This window comes from Gastrolobium bilobum, unplaced genomic scaffold (assembly GCF_033153095.1).
Source record: "Gastrolobium bilobum isolate Gb01-03AN ecotype WA unplaced genomic scaffold, APGP_CSIRO_Gbil_v1 utg23824, whole genome shotgun sequence".
Taxonomy (NCBI): domain Eukaryota; kingdom Viridiplantae; phylum Streptophyta; class Magnoliopsida; order Fabales; family Fabaceae; genus Gastrolobium; species Gastrolobium bilobum.
In genome coordinates this window covers 73088-89707 of record NW_026897584.1, presented here as the reverse complement: position 1 = coordinate 89707, position 16620 = coordinate 73088, and the positions used below count along the sequence as shown (strand labels likewise).

The 16620-nt window shown below is 34.4% G+C and overlaps 3 protein-coding genes and 1 pseudogene across 3 annotated transcripts; 1 reads left to right on the top strand and 3 right to left on the bottom strand.

Annotated features, from left to right (window-relative positions):
* The first annotated feature begins 2690 nt into the window (after nucleotides 1-2690).
* LOC133308303 (protein FLX-like 4) lies at nucleotides 2691-3212 on the top strand (annotated as a pseudogene).
* A 2108-nt stretch (nucleotides 3213-5320) lies between these two features.
* LOC133308301 (uncharacterized) lies at nucleotides 5321-6402 on the bottom strand. The gene is made up of 3 exons (XM_061508914.1): nucleotides 6213-6402; nucleotides 6058-6092; nucleotides 5321-5932 (listed from the first exon to the last, which is right to left on the bottom strand). Exons 1-3 carry the CDS (start codon nucleotides 6400-6402, stop codon nucleotides 5321-5323), a joined length of 837 nt encoding a protein of 278 aa, XP_061364898.1.
* Nucleotides 6403-6705: 303 nt separating this feature from the next.
* LOC133308300 (protein ALP1-like) lies at nucleotides 6706-7802 on the bottom strand. The gene is made up of 3 exons (XM_061508913.1): nucleotides 7587-7802; nucleotides 7257-7482; nucleotides 6706-7154 (listed from the first exon to the last, which is right to left on the bottom strand). Exons 1-3 carry the CDS (start codon nucleotides 7800-7802, stop codon nucleotides 6706-6708), a joined length of 891 nt encoding a protein of 296 aa, XP_061364897.1.
* Nucleotides 7803-13883: 6081 nt separating this feature from the next.
* On the bottom strand, nucleotides 13884-14587 carry LOC133308298 (uncharacterized). The gene is made up of 3 exons (XM_061508911.1): nucleotides 14507-14587; nucleotides 14276-14404; nucleotides 13884-14168 (listed from the first exon to the last, which is right to left on the bottom strand). The coding sequence occupies exons 1-3, from the start codon at nucleotides 14585-14587 to the stop codon at nucleotides 13884-13886; spliced, it is 495 nt and encodes a 164-aa protein (XP_061364895.1).
* Nucleotides 14588-16620: the final 2033 nt, after the last annotated feature.

Below are 16620 nucleotides of genomic sequence, written 5' to 3'. Positions count from 1 at the left end.
TGTTATAAGAGATAAAATTATTTTTTACACATACATAAAAGTGTGTGAGACTCATACTTTCTTTCTCTTTCTTTTCTCTTCACATAGCTCTATATGAGTACCATACACTTTTTTTTTTTATAAGCCCATATACTTTTATATATATAGAAGATAATTTTATCTCCTACGAGTCTACGCCATAAGAAATTTCAAACCCCTTGATTAATTAGTCTATCCCTCTTCATTCTAACAACCAAAAAACGAGACATATATATACTCTGCCTTTGGCGAGGACATTTCAAAACTTTCATATGGATCATGCAAATAAATCCTAATCACTGGATTATGCAAATATTAAATTTTTTAAAGTGATCATGCTATTTTTAACAAATGTTTTATTTTAACTATTCAAAATAAATCGTCTCATCTCTTATCACAAGATGATACTCTTACTGAACATGCTAAAAAAAATCATGTCCCAATTACAAGTTTGGGGCCTATTCAATTTAATATTTGCACATCATTTTTGTTAAACCATTTTTTCACCCTTTTTTTTAATAAAATGAGAAAAACACATATTTCAATAATCTCTATTTTATTTCTTAAATAAATAAATTACTGTAATAGCATATAAAATTTAATCCATCAGAGAAATTGGGGGATCTAAACTTCTTCTGCCACATGGCTAATGGCTCATAAAAATTAGACAGTTAATGACAAAGTACCTTTGTTAATTTGTTAAACCATATATATGTTCCAAAATAACACGTCTAAAGAAGAAGAGCAACGTGATGACTTTTTAAGATATATATTCTGAATCTCTGATATTAGTTTCGGTTAAGCACGCTTAACTGCATAATTATGAATCTTATGTTAATCATTCTAAATATATCATACATGTCGAGTGGTGCATTGCTAAGATTGCTTGAGGATACAGTGAGGGGACGTTTGGTAGAGGAAATGAGAAAGTGAGTTTTCAAGGAATGTGACCAAAAGTTGTTTAGTAAGTGAAAATATTACCGAGAATATTGGCTCAAGATTATTAATTTTATTTTTAGTTAATCGTCAAATATTACTGAGATTGTGAGATGATTTTACAAAAATAACCTTTATCACTCTCAACTATCTCTCGCTCACTCTCAGTCCACACGCACAGGAAACGCCGGCAACCAAAAGCCACATTGGAATGCAAATGGCAACTGCATTAAAAAACTATTAACAGCAACGCCATTTTTATTGTTGATGCCAAACGCCATTTTTATTTTTTCCTTTCCTAAAACTCCAAATTCACCTCTTTAACTTCAAATCGAATTTGTCTGCAATTGATTGATTTTACAGCTTCACAACTTTGGCCGGAGAGGGTGGATGGAGGTGAAGAGATTTAGGAACAAGTAGAGAGAGAAGAGGAAAGGGTATTTTCGTCTAAAAATTTGAAAATATTTTCCCACCATAGATATTTTCAGAATACCATATCTGAGATGGTATTATTACTTGGAAATTTTCTTCACAAATTAAAACACCAGGAAAGTAAAATATTTATGGGGTGTTTGGTAGAGCAGAAATTTTTTTTAACCAGGTAAATATAATTGGTGGGGAAATAGTTGTAAATTTAGATAAGTGGGGAAATTTTAAAAATGTTGTTTGGTAGACCGAAATATTACCAGGAAAATTGTATAAAATTTACTGTGACTATGTTTGGTTGAAAGTAAAAGATTGATGGGGAAATATGGCAAAAATTCCAAAATACCCCTCAATATTGAAATAGACACGGTGGCAAAGATACGTTGGACACGCAATTTTCCAACGTTCTTCTCCTGTTCTTCGTTTATGTGCCAAATGTGTGTCGGTCGTTTTGTCGAAAACCTCATATTGTTCTTATTCATTCGCTGTGTCACAGGGATCCTGGAGACTGGTGAGCCAAATGTGACCATTGTCTTCATCGACGGTGCCATGCACACCAAATAAGCACCTCCTTCTTCATTCACCGTAAGCCTCCTCCTCCTCCTCTTCTCTCTTTCTCTCTTTTCGTTTGATTCACTTGAAGTCCTATTTGACCCATCCCCAGTTTTTTTTTTTATTAAATGTTGCTTAATTTTCTATTTGCATCATTGTTTTTTCATTATGTATCCCCCCTTTTCAATTTTTGAAATGAATTGTTAGTCTCTTCTTTGCTGGGAACGTACAGATACGATTTATTGAAGGTGGGTATTCCTTTGCCAATTCGATTGGTATCTTTTATTTATGTATAATATAGCTCCACACTATTCATCTGTGATATATGTTTCTGTATGATGCAAAATATTTGAATAAGTTGTTAGTTTAGCAAAACAGAAATAAAAGAGATGCTATAAAAATCAATGGCATTCTGAAATTAGCGTTTACATTCTACCTCAGGCCCCCATGCCCCCTTTTAAAGGGAATGAAAAATGTTAACTTTTTTTTTTGGGTGAAAGAAAAATATGAACTTTATGCTTGGTCTGACCTTGAGTCCATGTACTAATGAAACCATCTTTGGAGAGTTGTAGGAATTCATTTTGAGTTTTGAAAATTTGGTTATTGACGTTGGATATGGCTTTGTGTATCCTCTTTAATTGGAGTAATGGTTATTTTTCTTGCAGGTACCTTGGTTGAGTTTGGTGTTGATGTTTGCATAACCACAAGTTCATAATCTGATGAATGGCTGCAGGGGAAAATTTCTACCAGTGTTTGAGGGGCGCTCTGTTCAAGGTTCTGGGATGATGCGACATGGTTCATTTCCTGGTTTGAGTTCTGCTGCTGCACATCTTCCTCTGGAGTCCCTGCCTCCTCCTCACCTGTTGGAGCATAAAATTACTGCTCAGACAGCAGAAATAAAGCAACTTGCTGGGGACAATCATAGACTAGCAAGTACACATGTGGCCTTAAGAGATGCCCTTGTGTCTGCCACTAAGGATTTGCAAAAGCTGAAGTCGCACATTAGAAGCATACACACTAAAAGTGATATTCAGATCAGAGTTTTACTAGATAAGATTGCAAAAATGGAGGTAGATAGTAGAGCTGGTGATACTGTAAAGAAGAACCTGCAACAAGTTCATATTGAGGCACAGAGCTTGGCAGCTTTTAGGCAGGAATTGAGTGCCTAAATTCAACGAGCCACTCAGGAACTGAGGAAGGCCCATGGTGATGTTAAGAGTATGCTAGATTTGCAGGCTGAGCTGGACAGTTTAGTGCAAGAGCACCAGAGGTTACCGTGAGTATTGAAGTATGTTGGATGGCTGTTTGCACCTGCATGTAGATCAGAACTGATGCTTTGAACTGACACTAAACATACAAGTTCACCACTTTCTATAAGCAAAATCTGCATATTTCCCATCCCTACCTAACAAAAAATGAAGATATGAAAAGTATAAATAAACAATCAAAGAAATTTGTTCATGTTGGTTTTTTCTCGACTTAGTACAGTAATAGAAAGTTTAGGACATGCATGCTACTGACAAGGACGATTCCTTTCATCGAACTATCTAGTATCTAAGCTTGATAGGATCTGAATGCTTTCTAGATATTGCATGTTATCTTTGAAGTGGGTATTATGAATGGCATAATAGTTTGGGTATCCTATTTTCATTGTTATGATATACTAAAGGTGAGATATTACGCACCCAGGTCTTTGTGTGGTATCAATTAACATTTATTAGCTTCCATTAACATTTCTGTTTTATTTAATTTATAAAGGAGTAAATAAAATTAATAGTGTTCTACTGTTTTTGCACTTAACGAGCTGCATAAACCCATCTATAATTGCAGGTGTTATATTACCTTCTCTCGAGCTTCTTACTAATGATGAGACAAATATTGTTTATGCTTTTGGGGTGCTGGTTTTCTAGACCCTTTGACAACAACAAAAAACAAAATCTGTATGTGTTCTTTAGCTTACCTCAGTCCTTTACTAATGATTAATGATTAACCACACACATGTTTCATTTTTTATTAACACAGGGAACAAAAAACGGAGCTAGGATAGGCAGCACCTATGCCAGGACCCTTAAATGGCTTACTATGGTCGAAGCATTCACATGGAGATGCTGTGTATGAAGGGAAATTAATAAATGAAGCAATTGGCATTCCAAGTGAAGAACTTGTGTACAACGACCCAGGACTTGTCTATAGACAACTTATCGTCCAAAATTGTGACCATGCTATATTGTAGTTGTCTTGCTTCATGATGGGATTGGACGACCTTGAAGGTGTAAATTGTATAAAAGCGTCATAGACATGCAGTTTGTAAATTGGAGAGTCATGTACTAGATGTGATGATGTTTGTAATTACAAAATTTTGTAGAGCCCTACAAAGGCATACTTATCATTGAATAAAATCAGAGTTATGCAATTCCTTCACTCTATTTACATTTGTGATGCAACTCGATAATGACACAGTAAACAGAGTAAAATTATTCTGTATATGAAGATCTATTCCGTGGACTGCTCTATTCATTAAATAGCAACAAATTTACATTGTTCACAAACTTAAGGACCCATAAATGCAATTAAGGAACAAATCATTCCATAACAGCTGTATCAGACAACATATTCTCCACTATATACTATTACACATAAGCTTGATGAATGGCGAAGTCTATACTAGGTTACAACTTGTATCTGTATTGTTAAGCTCAACTTAGGTTTCTCTCCATCTAGCTTGGTACTCCTAAAAAGAAAACCCAATGGTATATTTTCCATGGCGCATGGTCTTGTGCTTTTTCTGTCAAGAGGAGGTTGTCCTATATCAGAAATATGTGTGTCCACATCAATGATTTCGGTGAAAATGCAAATTTCACCTCCTTGGGCTAACCTGCATATATATATACAGTGTCATATTTCTGTCTTGCATAGTTCATGTTAGATATGAAAACAACCAGCAAAACATATTAGAACAACATCGAATACAGATACAGGTCATGTGGGCATGGTGTCATACATAGCAGTTATATGATTAAATCTTGGACATTGGCAACTTTCTTCATCCTGCAAGTATAGTAACCTGAGTTAGACATGAAATAAATGAACTTTACAGATGCACGAAGCAAGTGATAGACCTATGAAATGACAGCTTACCATCAGACAATGATAAACATTCGTATTCAGCAGCAACATATATTGGTGACCACAAAAAGACGATAAGCTACACTTCTGAACCATGTACATATAGGATATACATTGTGGAGTTGAACCTGACTTCTAATATTAACAGCATTATGGAGATATTTCACAAAAAAGTAACCACCAGTAGATGCATAAAACTATGATATAAGCAAAATATGGCTATCTATCCATAGCACAACCAAAAAGAATGAAACTGTATCAGTCACTGATAATTAGCCAACAATCCAGCCACCAAAACAACTCGTTTTTCGTGACTGCATTGCATGAACACATCTGTGAGATTGCTATCCCTGCCCAATTGCACAGCAAGATGAACCTGTTGTCCCATTGTCAATTCTTCAAATTTCTCCAGTTCAGTAACAATTGACATACGCCTATGGCTACCATCGGCTTGATGTTGAAAGCAAGATGTCAACTTATCAATACTATCATTTGACTTCTTGTAGTTATGACTAAGATCTTTCATGACATCAACAACTTCCACAAGTAATGGGTCTTCGCTTCTCTGACGTTTCTTACCCCTCGTTGTAGTTGCAGTTGATACAGGAGATGGTGGCATCACCTCCTCTTGTGGGATATCGGGCATTGTAGTATCACCACAAGGTGTGGGGATATAGTCTCCAGTCATGTCAAGGTAATCGTTAAAAGCGATCCCACTCCCTGCATTCATAGCACCATCTCGCTGCATTTCGTGAATTGTATCTGTTGGCCCCTCTGCTCCTTGACCAGATGCAACATCTTTTCCGAAGACAACTCCTAATTGGTCGTAGTGAGGAAATGGTTTATTAAACAGACCCTTACCATTGGGGTGACTCTGCAACAATGATAAACAAACCAGGTTACTTTTTTGATGCAATTAAAATTATTATTTAAAGCCCATAGACCAGGAAATTTACTATTTATGATACAAGTATAAGTAAATAAGAGTAACAACATTACCTTCACCCAGTCATCGAATATCTGCCTCTCCACCTCTATCATTTTTTTTGTATCATTCCATCCAAATCCACTCCCACTGTTAGGCCCGATCATTTCAGTGATCGCATTGTACTATTTTTTTAACAACTTAACCCGGGATGTGATATGAGGGATACCTCTGAGGGTACAACCAAGTATCCTTTGATGCATGAGCTTCTTTATAGCTCCAGAAAAACCAGGTTTAAAACCATTCTCTCCTTTGTAAATCGACCCTATGTCAATGAGACATTCCACAAGCACTTTATCTTCTTCGGCAGTCCACGTATGATTAGCTCGTTTGCTTGACTGCTGGCTGTCTTCAGCCATGATGTTAAATTGCCAACTAAAAAATTGTGTCATATGAAAACATGTAAAAACATGCAAATAATTGTGATCCAAAAAGATATATCAGCTTGCAGTTAAATAAATCTAACATCTATATACCATGCCATGATTGTGAGGAACACACATGAATATTTTAACGTAAATCAACTACGAAGATGATGATTCATAACCTAGCATCGTACATTAGTACAACAAAATAGTAGACTGATCGAAGTTTGTAGTCAAATGTAATGCATAACATTAACAAACACAAAATTAGGACTATGACTTGTTACATAGTCCACATCAAACACGTGTCCTCCAGTTGTTAAACATTTGTCTGGCCATAACGTCCCTCAATTGTGACCACGCATTGGAAGACTCCACGTGTGTGATCATTTCCGCTCCCATATCGTCTTGAACCGGTTGAAGATCCACTTCACGCTCCTCTAATGGGTCATAGGCCATTTCTCTTCTGATATGGTTATGTAGCAAGCAACATGCAGTTATAATCTTGATTTGTGTTTTAACCGGATAGTATGACTTCGACCTAACAATTGCCCAACGACCCTTCAACAGCCCAAAACAGCGTTCAATGACATTTCTTGCAGAAGAATGCTTCATGTTAAAAAACTCCTGGGCTGTTGTAGGTTGTGCCCCGTGTCTCCACTCACTGAGATGATATCTTTGACCTCTATAAGGTGTAAGGAAGCCTTCCGCATTCATGTAACCAGCATCACACAAATAATAGAAACCTGGCACAACAAATTAGAGAAACATTAGACATAAATTATTAACAATTCAGCAAGTGAACAAATTATGAAAAAGGGAAAGTTAAAGTTACATATTTGAGGTACCTTTTGGAACCCTTAAACCATTATTACGAGATATGGCATCTCTTAAGACCCTCGAATCTGCAGCTGACCCTTCCCATCCAGGCAATACATATATAAACTGAGCATCTTGTGAACAAACCCCAAGCACATTGGTTGCTATTTCTCCCTTCCGAGTGCGGTATCTAGCCTTATCGGCTTGTAAAGGATTTACCTTGATATGTGTACCATCCAGAGCTCCCAAACAACCCTAACAATTAAGACAAAAAGATATATTAGTACCAGTTTTGCATTGAATACAACTGAACATCGAGAACTACATATTGTAATAGTACAAATTAGAGACAACATTACCTTGAACCACTTCCATTTTTCATCAGTGGAGTTTTGAGGGACTGGCTCAGGTCGTTTCAGTAAAACTGTATGACAGCGAATGACAGACAAAAACACATTCGTGAACTGCCTGCTAATTGTTTCACCGGACCTCATGAATTGTCTTTTAATTATCCTATTCTTCACATCATGTGCCAAAATGTGAAGAAATATTGCAAGCATCTCTTCCACACCCATATGCTTCGTCGGTTCAAGTCCCCCAACAGTTTTGACTAACTCACACAATTTAAAAAAACACCTTATGTCCATCCTTGTATTCTCTATACAAGCAGTGTCACTTAAATGTATGATTCTATGGAAATTTACTTCCCTTACCCTACCCCTGCTACAAAACTCCCATGTTACTGTCCTCCTTTGATTTCTATTTTTTATAATATCGCGTAACAACAAAGCACACAAACTCATTAACAACATTGTCATATGATTCATAAGTTGCAAATGAGTGATGAGTATAACAATGGCACTAATCTCCATTCCGTTGTTCATTGCCACAATCTAACACAAAGAACGACAACATAATTCAGCTTAAACAAAATAAACAACATAAAAAGAGTTATACAAATGTGGAGACATTCTGATATGACCACAAATAGGAAGTACATGGAAAATTCATCAAAAAAAATTCGATGGAAGCAAAAAATAAATAAACGAAAAGGACTAGCATTGTTGTGGTGGTATTCGGTACACAAGAGAAACCTCTTCTATCCTGCCCTTAATAATACAAGTGACCAAAATCGAAAGCTCTTGAGAATAAAGTCCTAAACTTTTCAAATGAAATCCAAAAACTAACCAAACCCAGAAACTACATGAATTGCAACTTAGCCCACCAACTATCCCATATATCCATTGTAAAGGTACACAGCAAGGAAGCAATCAGGCTCTACATGTATATTATCATACTACCAAAAGCATAATTCCTCTAAGAAGGAAATTTTAAAACTGCAGAAGAAAGTAGTGAACATAATTATGCTTGCATTACATGTCTAAAAAGTATAGTAACAATGGCACAAAACAGAACATTCATAGCCCAAAAATAAGACTAGAAAATGGCAAGTTTGAAGACAAATAATTGCTAAGTGTTTAGAACAAAAGGAAAACAAAATAGAAATGGAGATGCATGCTCATTGAAAGATTGCAGCTTTATCAAGGTTAATGCACAAGGTGGTGGTTGTGGTTGTGGTTGCAAAAGTTGATTGTGAGGCATAAAGCTCAATTCTAGTATGGCTAGAGTGTCTTGTTTGGTTGAGTCAATCAATGATTTATTAAAAAAATTCACAGAAATGAAAAACAAAATGCAAATTGTATGGATTTACAAAAAATTCATGCATTTCATGATATTCAGTTTGGACAAACAAAAGCATGTAGGAGCACATAAACACATCAACCGATTGTGCAGAGAGGCATTTTTTAATCAAAATGTGTAAACCGATAAAGAAACTTGTGTAAACAGATATGTGAGCAAACAACAGTACAATCTATGGAGTCTACATATTACCACTTTATTAGAAGAAATTGTACCTTTAATTTAAAGGGGTATGTGAAATGGATAGGCTGAACCCAAAAAAATAATCAAAATACTGTATGAAAAGGAAAGAATAACAAAGATCGAACATCAATATGTATGAATGAAGATGAACAAAAGCATCATGAAATAAAGTGGTAGCAAAATAAAAGGCACCCTTTCTGCTATGCCCCTTTTTAAAGTTTTTTTCATTTACCAAAACAACAACCTCAAGCCTAAACATAAACCAACTAAAGTGGAGTTGACCATGAACACATAACAAAACCAATGCTACCGGAACACTCAACACCAAATCCATTTCAAAAACACAGGGGAACAACACGCATAAATGAACACAACTTACAGAAACGATGAACACAACTCTCGGACCAAAATAGTTGGCAGGTGACTCGTCTTTCCTTCAGCTACACTATCCTTCGTTTCCTCAATGAGCAGTCACCCACGGCATGTATGTTCCACTCAAAGGATGCTACAACGAAGTAATCACAAAGACAAAGAAATACAGAAAATCAGTGGTAGCTTTGTCTACGACCACATGCATCACCCATGGATCTTTCTCCTTCCATCTGTTTGGTTCCACGTACCATGAATAGAGCACGGGTATTATAGGAGAGAGGTAAATAGAGAGGGGCAATTGCGTAAACATTTTGGCGCCTAAAAGATCATTTCCCTAGTTTTCTTCTTATACCAGGTCGAAGGAGGTGTTCTCAAACAGTGATTTGGAGCCGATTTTACACTGATTTCATAGATTCATGGGGAAAGCCATTGCCTTGCTTTATTTGTCAAACTCCTCTACCAAACACGTCCATCACAAATCCCCTCCTTCACTTACCCATCTATCACTCTCAGTCCACACGCACAGGAAATGCCGGCAACCAAAAGCCACATTGGAATGCAAATGGCAACTGCATTAAAAAACTATTAACAGCAACGCCATTTTTATTGTTGATGCCAAACACCATTTTTATTTTTTCCTTTCCTAAAACTCCAAATTCACCTCTTTAACTTCAAATCGAATTTGTCTGCAATTGATTGATTTTACAGCTTCACAACTTTGGCCGGAGAGGGTGGATGGAGGTGAAGAGATTTGGGAACAAGTAGAGAGAGAAGAGGAAAGGGTATTTTCGTCTAAAAACTTGAAAATATTTTCCCACCATAGATATTTTCAGAATACCATATCTGAGATGGTATTATTACTTGGAAATTTTCTTCACAAATTAAAACACCAGGAAAGTAAAATATTTAGAAAAATTTCCCACTTTCTTGTACCAAACATGAGTATATTGGAATCCCAATTTAAGTTTCCAAGGATTTTAAATTTTATCCTCCTACCCAACACCCTCCTAGTTTTAATTAGGAAAATATGTCTCTCATATTATATGAGACAAAATTATTTCACGCAATGTTATTAAAATCGGCTCGGTCATTGACCCAATCGAGGTATTGAGTCACTAGGTCGTTGGTTTAACCAGTGGGTATTCAACCGCATGACTCGGTAATAATAAGTAATTTTATAATTTACATTAAAAAATTAATAAAATTTGGAATTTTATTTTTGGTATCGGGCCAGGTCACCGGTTAACCGAGAATTTTATTTTTGGTATCGGGCCAGGTCACCGGTTAACCGATTGGTCACTGATTTTCATGAAAACCGACCGGGTCGGACCGGGTCGCACCGGTTATGAAGCATGGCCAGTCCGTTGCTTTAACCGGACCGGTTATATGACCAGTTTATCGTTCCCAGGTCAACCCGCTCGGCTCGATCCAGTTTTATTAACACTGATTTCACGCACGCGCAAAAAGTAGATAGGGCCCATCAATTTTTTTCTCTCTTCTTTTTAATGGGTCTCACCTAATTTTTTTGTGTTGTATGAGACAAAATTATCTCATACAACATGACAAATATATTTCCCTTTTAATTAACCATAAAGTTGATTTGAGATAATTTTTAGGGTTTTGCATTTCTCATTTAATAGGAGAATTGCAAAGTTCCTTCACACACAATTTGAGTGGGCCCCACCATAAACAAAAAAAATTACACGTAAAACAATGTTTCAATAATCGAAGAAAACAATTCTACAGTTGAAGGAGAAAGTGTTTTTTCATAATTTTTATGCATCACTAATAAAATAATTCTTCCGTTTGGATGAGTTTTTTTCGCCAAAAGCTACTTTTTTCCAAAAAAAAAAACTTGTATTATAAAGTCCGTTTGAATGTCTGCTTTTAAAAAAGCAGAAGTCACAAAAAAATTCAAAATCTATTTTTTTAAGTTAAATATTTTACCTTCAGAAAAAAACAGAAAGAAAAAGTCAAATATTTTTATTTATTTTTTTTAAAATGTAAATAGCTTTATCTCTTATAAAAAAAATATTTTTAAAATAAGTAAGACATAAAAATTATTTTTTTATAGCCCCATCCAATCGGGCCTTAATCCCAGGATGATACACTTGATAAATGGACTGTGCATACTCCCCAGCTGAAAGGTTTTTATTAAAAAAATTAAATTGCCTAAAGGCTTCAACTTAATCGAAATTAGTTCCATTATATAAATTTAAAAATAATTATTGATAGAATAGTTGTAAAAAAAAATTAAATTTTTTTAATACTATTACATTAATTTCATTTAATGTAAATTACATAGCTAGTAACTTTAGAATTTTATTTGTTAAAATGTGAATTAAATAGGATTTTTTAAAGGAAAAATGGTTTGTCATTATAAAGGACTAAGTTGTATTATTTTAGTTGTTTATAACCTATGTAGCACCGATACTGACACGGGACACGTGATACGACACGACACGACACTCCGATACGTTAATTCTAAAAAATGTTAGATTTCGACACGTTAAGACACATTTTGATATTAAATAATATTTTTAATTTATATAGTGTGTATTATATTTAATATTCAATATTTAACAATAAATAAAACTAAACTTATAATATTCATAAATTTTGCAAAGAAACATAAGATATCCTAAATATTTATATTAAACTCAATAAAATGGTAATCGTAATCCAACAAATCTAATAGTTAAAACTAAAAACTCAATGCAATGCAACCTTTGAACCTTTTTTTGAATTTCTATAACGTGTGTTGGAGTGTCGGAGTGTCGAAAAGTGTCGGATACGACACGTCAGGATTTTTGAAGTGTTGGTGCTTAATAGTTTATAACTATGTATTTTGGGTAGTATATAGCTATAATATTAAAGTTATACTTTTTTTCTTTCCTTAGAAGGTGCCAGCTGATGCGGAAAGTTAAAAAAAGTATAATTTTAATATTATAACTATGTATTATCGAAATATATAATTATAAGTATCTAAACGGACACACAACTTGTGTCCTGCAAAATCACAAATTATTTTCCCTTTTTAAATGGGAAAAATATGTTACTTCTTAAAGGATACAAATTTAAGTTCTTTTAAGAGAGAAATATACACAAAGAAGTGTGACTCCCACTAAAAAAATAAAAATATAAGTCCTACATTTTTATATCTATATCTCTCTTAAAAGGACATAAGTTTATGTCCTTTAAAAAAAACATACTTTTCCCTTTTGAAATCATGCTTTTGTTTTGCCAAGATTGGTTATAAATAGTGATTTGTCAATGTGATTTTTGTTATCCCATTTTTTGAATCGAATTGTGGAAAATTTTGAAAGTATGAAATCATTCCATCAACAAGCAGGCGTTTGTTAAATAGTTTTTTTTTTTATATTTTATATCTTAGGTGAGAGAAAAAAAAAGTGAAGTTCGTTTTGTTTTTTTTTAAATGTGCTTTTCAATTTATTACGTATTTAAATCTTAACTAAAAAAAAATAAAAGTCACTAAAAAGTAAAAAATGAATCCTCTCATGTGAAAAAAGAACATGATATGATCATGTGAAAAGATCATAATTATACAAAGGTAAATCAACAGTTATGATTTGTTAACTACTTATTTCAATATATTTTTTTATCTTTTCTTTTATTACCACTCATCCACCTTTATATGGTTATGATTTCCTACATGATCATGTAATTTTTTTTTTCACCTGAGAAAATCTAGATCCGAGTAGGAGTAACATATTATTGCACCAGACCTTTTTATTTTTTTACTTAAAAATAATTTCTAAATATTGCATTCAATCGTAAAATAGTTTTCATTTTAGGGAAAAAAAAATTCTTCCAAAAAAACAATGCATAAGAAATCCTTTCATAATAAGAGTATATCTAAAGGGGCCCTCAATCAATTTTGAAACAACTCTCAATATTGATTTTGTGAGGAGAATTTTAGTCTAATATCCTTGCGTTTCATATCAGAAGTAATTTACAGGGGAAGCTATCAGACATCTAATTATATTTTTTTCCAAGTTAGTATATGAAAATTGAATTATGAACACTAATTCATGATCAATAGTGTCAAGGAATTTTTTATGTGGCTTATATACATCACAAGGCAAAAGCCAAAAAGGTAATTCAACGATTCAATTTCCTATATTGTATCAAATTCATCGCCTATATGTTAGTTGGGAATCAACATTTTAAAATCGGAAGAGGATTATATATTCTTCATATTGAAGCCGAAAACAAGCATAAAAAATTCGAAGCCTTATTTTTGCTTCCCATGTCAGCAATATTATACATATAAAAGAGGAACTTGTAGAAAAAAAAAAAGAGAGGAACGTGAAATTGGAATTGACTAGTTCGAGGGACACAAGAACATGTAGAACAAATTTAAAGTACTTAAAAAAAAGTCACAAATTACAGCAGTTGTCAAGCTTTTGCGAGTCCTTTTCACCACTCTGCTTTCCAATAGCTTTTAGAAGCGCTTCAGTTACATCTCTTACATCCAGAGTTTGATCCTCAGCAACAGCAATGGCTTCCAAAGAAAAACCATTTTCACATGAAACATTCGCTTGCTGAACATCAAGACACATTTCATCAAAAGCTTCTAAAATAGCAACCAACTTGTCTCCTCCTTTCTCACAGGAGACCCTCACCACAAAAGTTCCTGTCCTTATCTTCTCTATTTTCACATCCTGTTAAAATTTTTGGAACATTAAACATACATATCAATATCATGTTATTTTTGCTAGGATTTTCATTTCTATATGCCTCTGAGAAAAGGGTAAGAGAATAAGCAGACCTTGTTGTATTTGACATGGTTCAATAGGCTAAGGTACTCTCTTCGTGTGGCTAGTAGGTTTTCATACTCTCTTTTGATATTTTCCAGCATGACCTTTAGCTTGTATATGTATTGAACAATACTCTTGGCCTTCAAAATAAACCAGCAACTTCAGTGCATGAAGAAATAAAGTTATATGTTTGTGAAATGAGGGTAAAGAAATTGGTAATAGGAGAAGTTAGATTGCTTTACAGAATTGTTGTTGTTGGTAAGGACTCGCAGAATGTGAAGTTTTCTGCGCCGTGATATCCTTTTGTGCACCTTGCAAGCCATCTCCTCTGTGTACCAGTCTCTCTATCTCTATCTCTTCCTCTCTTGTGAATGTTTAAAGTGAGAGTACTTTGTTACTAGCATCGTATTTATAGTTGGTGAATGGAGCCTTGTGTCTTGGACTCTTGCCATTTCGAGTTTATAAAATTAGGCCATTGCTACGTTCTGTCTGTCGTTTATGGAACTGAAAAAAATAAAAAAAAATAAAACCCAAAATTAAAAACTCTTTTTGGTTACCGAGTACCAACGAGTAAAGAGTTATTCCAACTTAAATGGTGTTCTCGAGTTCGAGTTCTTTGATACGTAACTGTGTTGAATTTTGGTAGAGAGAATTTTACCGCTCATATAGTCCACAGACTTGAATTAGATTAATCGAGTAATCGATAAATCAATGAATAATATTAAAAAAAATCTCATTGATTGAGAATATTCAACCTTTAAAAAATTGCAAGTTTTCTTGAAAAAGTAAAGGGTTCTATTAATTCCTGTTGCTGTAGACAAATTATCTGCAATTGACATATGCTTTTCAGGATACTGTTCCGTATCTTAAAAAACATGTGACTGCTGCACGGAACATGTGACTGCTGAAGAGACATATTTCCCAAAAATAAATCATTAAAAAGTTCTGATTAACCAGAGATGCACAGTTTTAAATGAAGTTGCGAATAACCTAACTGTTTAATAGAATTGCATTTCCTTTAAAAGAAGGGTTTGGTGTTTGTTATTTTAAATGACATAAATTATGTCATTTTATGAGATAAATTATGTCATTTTAGGAGAGAGATAGACACAGAAAAACAGAAATCATGGGAGAGAGAAAGTTGGTGGTTTTTTTAATTTAAAATTCAAATTTTCCGTGTCTGTATCTCTCTTAAAATGACATAACTTTCTGTCATTTAAAATGACAAACATTTTTCCCTCAAAACAAATACAATTTTTCGGCTTTTTGACCTTAGTAGGTTGATTTTTATAAGGTTTTACCGGAATAATTTCTTGATCAAAAGTATTACCTATATAATGCATAACGACGCGATATCATGGGAATCACGTTAGGACGTGGCACTTTAGCAACCGCGTTCTTTGCATTTGTTCCTGACGACTGGAACGTGATACCCTGACAATCACGTCCTATTCCCAAGACTACTGGAACGTGATACCCTGGCAATCACGTCCTATTCCCAAGACGCGGTACACTCTCAGCCGCGTGTCAGTGCGTCTCATCCCAAAAAAAAATTCAATAGAAAGCGGTAGTGTATATGCCGCTTTCCAAGTTACAAGTCAAGTCGGAGTCAAGCACATATATATGTTTCACCTAAAATGTAGGCATATTGATATATTCATTGTAAAAGAGTTCATAAAATCCAATAAATCAAATAGTACCCAATCTTATACCCCTATTTTGTGTTTGGTCTGCTTTCCCGATTTCCAATATGTGAAAGAAACAATTTAATCCAAAATTTTAACGTGATGAGTGAGAGTTTTTTTTAATGATTTATATTAAGGTAAACAAAAAAAATAGAATCTATGCAAAATTCATACTTCAAACCCAAAGGGCTTTCGTATGAGTGAGTGTGTAAGTGAATAACTTGTTGCTTTTATTGGATTTTTGGAACTCTTTTACCGTGAATATATCAATATGTCTAAATTTTAGGTGAAATATATATATATATATGTTTGACTCTGACTTGACTTGTAACCTGGAACGCGACTTATACACTACCGCTTCCTGTTGAATTCTTTTTGGGATGAGACGCACTGACACGCGGCTGAGAGTGTACCGTGTCTTGGGAATATGACGTGATTGCCAAGGTATCACGTTCCAGTAGTCTTGGAAATAGGACGTGATTGCCAGGGTATTACGTTCCAGTCATCAGGAACAAATACAAAGGACGCGGTTGCTAAAGTGTCACGTCTTAACGTGATTCCCATGATACCACGTTGTTATGCATTATATAAGTAATACTTTTGATCAAGAAATTATTCCGGTAAAACCTTATCAAAATCAACCTACTAAGATCAAAAAGCCCAATTTTTCC

What these genes read in the sequence shown, in the direction of transcription:
- LOC133308301 (XM_061508914.1), bottom strand. Translation starts at nt 6,402, where the DNA reads ATGGCTGAAGACAGCCAGCAGTCAAGCAAACGAGCTAATCATACGTGG. An exon ending in ACTTGGTTGTACCCTCAGAG is followed by an intron (nt 6,093 to 6,212) that starts GTATCCCTCATA and finishes AAAAAATGATAG; the next exon opens with AGGTGGAGAGGCAGATATTC. An exon ending in TATTCGATGACTGGGTGAAG is followed by an intron (nt 5,933 to 6,057) that starts GTAATGTTGTTA and finishes TCATTGTTGCAG; the next exon opens with AGTCACCCCAATGGTAAGGG.
- LOC133308300 (XM_061508913.1), bottom strand. Translation starts at nt 7,802, where the DNA reads ATGGGTGTGGAAGAGATGCTTGCAATATTTCTTCACATTTTGGCACAT. An exon ending in AAAAATGGAAGTGGTTCAAG is followed by an intron (nt 7,483 to 7,586) that starts GTAATGTTGTCT and finishes CTTAATTGTTAG; the next exon opens with GGTTGTTTGGGAGCTCTGGA. An exon ending in TGGTTTAAGGGTTCCAAAAG is followed by an intron (nt 7,155 to 7,256) that starts GTACCTCAAATA and finishes TTGTTGTGCCAG; the next exon opens with GTTTCTATTATTTGTGTGAT.
- LOC133308298 (XM_061508911.1), bottom strand. Translation starts at nt 14,587, where the DNA reads ATGGCTTGCAAGGTGCACAAAAGGATATCACGGCGCAGAAAACTTCAC. An exon ending in TTACCAACAACAACAATTCT is followed by an intron (nt 14,405 to 14,506) that starts GTAAAGCAATCT and finishes TTTATTTTGAAG; the next exon opens with GCCAAGAGTATTGTTCAATA. An exon ending in ACCATGTCAAATACAACAAG is followed by an intron (nt 14,169 to 14,275) that starts GTCTGCTTATTC and finishes AAATTTTAACAG; the next exon opens with GATGTGAAAATAGAGAAGAT.